Raw genomic sequence first — 6250 nt, 5'->3', positions numbered from 1 at the left:
ACGAGGGATTTGATTCAGTAAATACTACTTGCTACATAATGAGCTCGAAACTTCTGTTATGTAAGACATAACTAGTGAAGATCTCATATCTAGATCAATTTCATTACATTATTCATTTATCGAGTAATCATAATTAAACTTATAAATTAGCCTTGATAATTTAAAATTCATAAATAATCTATCGTAAATATAAGAAATCATACCATAATTAACTCTTAATTGACCTGAACACTAGTTAAATCGATCCGATTGATCTGAACCAAACTTAATTCAGTAAAAACCTAATTGAACCGTGAACTGACATGACATAGTTTGAAATCACCAATTGATTTAACTTAGACTTTGTTAGGTCAAATTCGAGCAGAACAAGTTTGAATTGATCTAGATCGGATCAGAATCACCTTGATCCGATCAAAATGGATCAAACTGTTTTGATTCAAATCTAATTTAAGGATCAATCGAGCCCAAACTCAAAATCGTTGAGCTATCGGCCAACCAAGATCCAAATCCATACCAACACCGGGCTAGAATTAGGTCGAGCCAGCTGAGTATAGTGGTGGGCTGGTTTTTTACTGGTCCAGAGTTGACTCATGTGCTCTGCACATGCACAAGCAAGAGAGAAAAAAGAAACGAGCTCGAGATCACGCTGGACCAAGCTATAGTTCGGGTTAACTCTAAATCAAGCTAGTCTGTGAGCAGTGGGCTGGCTAGACCTGTATGGATCTAACGATCAATCTGACTCGGGTCAGACCTTAGTCCGATCAATTTCAATTTTGATTTAATTTTTATTTTCAACATGGATTGATGTCTTTCCCTCGTCAAATTGGAGCGCATTACTCCCAAAATAAAGCAATCCTCTAGCTAATAACATATTAATCCACGAAGGAAATCGTTCTCCAATATAGTAACTCTGGAATCATCAAGGTCCTATCATTATATCGATCTTATATCTCAAAGTTAATCTTAAGACTGATGCTATAATGTACATTTGTATATCTTATATCTTTAAAAAAAAAAAAATTTAAAACAAATCATATTATAACTCAAAAAATTTATAATAATCAAACAGTAATTTTAGTCATTAGAATAACTTAACTAAAGTTTAAAAAAAACATAATTTATCAGAACACAAAAATGTTTTCCATGAATTAAATACCAATAACTAGTATTTTTCAAATTAAAAAATTCAATAATAATGAATGATTCAGATAAAATCCTGTGAACATATTTCAAAATACATCCTGAATTATTCGATATAGATATATGATCAATGAGATTCAGAAACTATTTTTCATCGATTAAGAAATATTATTCAAGTTAATAATACCTAAAAATTCTTGAAATTTTCTGAATAAACAGATAATATTCCAAACATGTAGAATAGTTTATTCAAAATACATTTTCGTGAATTAAAAAATACTATTCAGGTCAATAACGACAAATTAATAAATATAATTACTTGAAAATTTTGGTGGGTGGCTGATCTCATGTAATTTAGGAGACTATGAATAATCCTAAATTAAGAAATCATTTATGTATGGGAAGAAAATTGAAACAGAGTCAAGTTATATGTATTAAATTTGACTTACAATTTAATAACTTAAAGCTTTTGGATTATATTTTGGTGTCCTCCGATCAATTCTAATAATATCTTTTTTTTTTACTTAATACCTAAAATATCTATAGTCACTTACCTTTTTCTCTCTTTTTTTTCATATGTGAACAGATTTAGTTACAATATTTTTTATTATAGTATTTTTATAGTGAGTGATAGTATTTTTTTAATATTTTTAAAAATAAATAATATTATGCTATAGTATTTTTCTAGCATTACTAAAAGCGCTATAATGCACTGTAAAAACGCTATAAATATTTTTTTATAAAAAAAATATATATAAATACTATAACATTTTCTAATATTATTTAAAATATTATAATATAATAAAAAAATTATAACTAGATTGGTATATCCTACGAATAGTTTGTAGGAAAGAAAAATAAAATATTATTTGAAGTATCAAAAATATATATTATCTGAGAATTCTGAAAATAAGATGCGCTTTATAGGAACAGAACAAAAAAATCAAAAAGAGTTTTTTCCGGAAATTCGACCTTACACTATGGCGTGAGGGTTGTGCTCTTCTTCTTGGCGGACGTCGTTTCTACGTATAACACCTACTGCTTTGTGGTACTCATGGTGGGTCCCACGAGTTCTCCACGTTAATCTCCAGTCAACAGGCAGGTACACATCGGGGAACTTGATAAAAGGGTAGGAGTGTTGGTTGCTTATTCTTTCCTGGGGTGACGGATGCTGCTCTCTCGCTCCACGTATAGAATATGCTCGTATCCCAACGAAAAGATACTCGGGAATCGGCATCCATTTCCATCGTTTCCTTGGAGACCCTCTGTCTCTCTTTTATACGTGCCCAAACCAATCCCATTTTGCTGGACTGTGGCCACCCCTTCTCTCTGCTCCTGGCCAGGTGGGTTCTTTCTTCTTCTTCTTCTTCTTCTTGCTTTCATAATAATTGATGCTACTACTATTTTGATTATCCTATACTTCCTAAGGAGGTTTTTGATTTCATATAGACATCTCTTGTAACATTAGTTCTGGTTTTCAGTCTCATTTGAATTGGTTTGTGAAGTTAGTGCTGAAATTGTTGAGCGCATGAGATCTTTAATTTGCTCTTCTTTTTTACTTGCTCTTCTTTGCTTAAGAGTATATTTCTTATGCGAAGTGCCTTTTTTTTCTCTTTCTTTTGTACTCGCAGATGATGATCACAAATTAGTATCTTTGCAGGTGAGGGAGCGAGCTGACATTGAATATGGGTGTAAATCGACCTTGGGGTCCCTGTGGGTTGCTACAGGGGATTCGTGGAGTGCAGCTGGTGGATCAGTCAACGTATGGAAGAGAAGATTCACTTCGTTGTGGGGAGTTGGACTTCTCGACCTGCGAAGGGCCCGAGATTGTTGGATCAAGCCGACGATTGGTAATTCGGTGAGTCATAGCAAATGCACTGATCCAATGCACCTGCAAACTTCATCAGCCTGCAACGGGTTGGGTACATCATACTTGCAGAGCAAGCAGAGTGACTCGTTTTACTTGTTCTCAGAAGAATATGGCAGCAGAGACCATCATGCTTGAGGCCGATTCACTGTAGCCTTCATGGTATGCTGAACATGTTTTACGCTTCACTATTTAAAGGAAAAGAATTTATGTTTCACTTCATAGAAAGTAAATAATGTCTTTTTCTTGTAGTAGGTGATCAGAACATTGCTGAAACCATTGCCAATGTAATCACTTCATTGCCTTTCATTGTTCTCGGACTTCAGGCTCCAAGGCAAGTTTCTCCAAGGAATAAATCCGTAGGACTTCTTTGTTTGGATCAGTACCTCGAACTTGTTGATTGAACCTGCAGGAAGAACCTGAATGCTGCATTATATGCTAATTCTTTGATCGGTGTGGGTATTGCTTCAAGTCTGTACCATTCTTCAAGAGGACAAGCCAGAAGGTTTCTAAGATGGGCAGACTATACAATGATAGCTACAACTACAGTTGTAAGTTAATTTAAATTGTTGCTGTCACAGTAGAGGAAACCATAAGCTATTTGTGAAAGACAAACAAGAATCCATATTAACTGATAGATTACAACTACTGGGCAGTATGTCATGATACACTGGACATATACCTTTCTTTATAGAGACCATGTCTTCACCATGAAGACAGTTCTTTTGTGTTTTGTAGAGAGATGATATAAGGTATTGACGTTCCTAGATCATATCTATGTGTTTTAGCTTTGGATTAGTTATGTTAGATTTCAAGAACTTTGCTGTCTCATATCCTATTAGGAAAATTGAGCTTCAAACATATCACTTCAGAAACAATTGTAGAATTTTCTTACGAATGATCAGCTGTGTCGAATGCAATTTACGATTTTTATGATGTGTGCAAAATAAAATTTATATGATTTGGATATTTCTTGTGTGTTTGTTAAACTAAAGCATGAAAACCTTTTTAGAAGACATTCATACATCAGCTAATTGTTTCAGCGTTCCTTGCTGTGGCACGATCACTTGGTACGTCCTGATGCTTGAGATGAAAATTTAACCTGTGCAAACAAAACCTTTTCGATGTGTTTGTACTCAAACTTGTGGTTTTTCTTGTGTGTTATATGGACTGACTTGCAATTAGTTGTTTGTATTCTCTTCTTTATGTCTCAATATAGTTCTTGACAACCTTTTATTATGGCCATTGCAATTTATCGTTCCTTCTGGGAAGTTTTAGTCTCCTGCAATCCTTCTGTGGTGGCTTAAACTCACTTCCTCTTGTGCAGTGTTTGCATAACCATGCATTTAGTTGTTCCTGTTGTCTTCCTTTTGTCTCAGCATAGTTCTTGACAGCATTTTATAATGACAATTGTAATTTATTATTTTTTTTGGGAAGGTTAATAAATCTCTTGCAATCCTTCTGTGGCAGCTTAAACTCACTTCCTCTTTCGCAGTGTTTGTCTCGAGCAGTCAGAAATGAAAATCCAAGACTGCTGATGGTGGCATCTACAATACTCTTGCCATTTCAGCCTTTCATGGTTTCAGCTATGCACACTGGGTTGATGGAGGTAATTAAGTTGAAACACTCTTGTGGTATTTCTGCTATGAGGCCGTAACAAGTTTTTGCAAGATGAATCTGATATTGATACCACTATGTTGACTTATGCTAATTATTCGATAAAAAAGCAAAAAGATTACAGTGAACAGTATCATACCGGTATCAAACTTTATGTCTCGGTATTGGTAAATTAAATACTGATCGTTAATTTGCCTATCATAGTATATTCTGTGAATGTAAATTCTAAGGATTCCAATTTCGATCAGACCAGCTCTGTACTGAGCAGAATTCACCAGCATGCCGAGTAGGCAATTTCGTCGAGTCTAATTAGCATTATTATGAACTAAGTAGATCTCACTGGCTATTTCCAGGTGGCATTTGCCAGAAGGGCATTGATAAAACCAGAGTTGAGGATGGCACATAACCTGCACACCTTATCTTCTCTACTGGGAGGGGCACTTTTTGTAGCTGATGATTTCTTCCCAGAAACTCCTTACATCCATGCTGCTTGGCACCTTGCTGCAGCAGTTGGTGTGGGGACATGCAATAAGCTTCTCGAATGATATCCATGGCAACCCTGCAAGCAATTCTTTCTCTATATGAGCAGGTGACACCAGCAATTTGTCTTCCGACATCAATGCATGAGACACTTATTTGATATCGACATCAATGGCTGTCTTTTTTGGTGTAGAATCTGATTATGCTCGATCTGAATACCTTTGGAGAAAGCAATTTCAAGCATGTTTACTTCTCTAAGACTGCTTCTTCCTGGGATTATGTCATTCTATTCAATCTGAGCTTGTCACCGCGAAGCTCAAAACGATTGCTGACATCCAACCACGTCAACTTGTGAGGTGCTGCTCTCCATGCATATGCATATTGTTTTCCAGTCTTTAACTCGACAGAATAAAAAGAAAAGAATGGCCATCGATTAGATGGAGAATAACAGGAACAATGTTAGTTTAAGATATCATTGATTATTTCCAGGTTGTGACGATTATTGTTGATGATGGATTTTTTTTTTTACCATATTAAATCCAGAATGCTTCTTAACTCGTTCAATGACACCCCATATTAGACTCATGTTATTAATTAAGAACATTAAATTCACCTATTTTGTATCAAAAAACAAACTTAATTCATATTGCTATATTGTTTCTATGAAGATGATCCTCTCATCACTACAAGATCATTTTCTACCATATCAATCATCAAGAATTCTTGATTTATAATTTTTAATTATAAAAATAAGACTACATTTATTGATCCTTCATACATATATATATATATATATATATAATTATGTGCTTTGAGCACCACAAATAAAAAGTCATGCTTCCCTAACTTTATCATTCTATACAACATCAAGAGATGACTGACTTATAGGTTATGCCATGGATTTTAGATGAGGATTCTGAAATTGTTATAATTATAGGAGAACAAACTCAAAATTTCTCGCTTCATCTTCATGATACATTCATTTTGACTCAATTAAATATCATACCCATTTCACCTGTTTCTTCTTAGTTTAATTGTATGATCATTTTGATTGTTTTGTTTTTATGCTTGGTTTTTATTCCTCAAAGCATTTATAAAATTAAAGGCTATATAATGATTTTGGCAAATACCGTCAATGTTGGTCTC

At 34.3% G+C, this 6250-nt stretch overlaps 1 protein-coding gene across 2 annotated transcripts; it reads left to right on the top strand.

Moving 5' to 3' along the window:
* Positions 1-2395: 2395 nt before the first annotated feature.
* LOC135594267 (uncharacterized) lies at positions 2396-5604 on the top strand. 2 transcript variants are annotated; one of them, XM_065084668.1, is made up of 8 exons: positions 2396-2483; positions 2801-2998; positions 3114-3169; positions 3263-3341; positions 3420-3558; positions 4503-4616; positions 4978-5213; positions 5298-5604. In XM_065084668.1, exons 2-7 carry the CDS (start codon positions 2826-2828, stop codon positions 5167-5169), a joined length of 753 nt encoding a protein of 250 aa, XP_064940740.1. In that variant the 5' UTR covers positions 2396-2483; positions 2801-2825; the 3' UTR covers positions 5170-5213; positions 5298-5604. The 2 variants fall into 2 exon arrangements, with proteins under 2 accessions (XP_064940740.1, XP_064940739.1); XM_065084667.1 differs by having other exon boundaries at positions 3260-3341; positions 5298-5603.
* The last annotated feature ends 646 nt before the right edge of the window (positions 5605-6250 follow it).

Source organism: Musa acuminata, chromosome BXJ1-9 (assembly GCF_036884655.1).
Source record: "Musa acuminata AAA Group cultivar baxijiao chromosome BXJ1-9, Cavendish_Baxijiao_AAA, whole genome shotgun sequence".
Classification (NCBI taxonomy): Eukaryota; Viridiplantae; Streptophyta; class Magnoliopsida; order Zingiberales; family Musaceae; genus Musa; species Musa acuminata.
The sequence above is the reverse complement of the archived record's forward strand: the minus strand, read 5'-3'. Positions and strand labels throughout refer to the sequence as shown.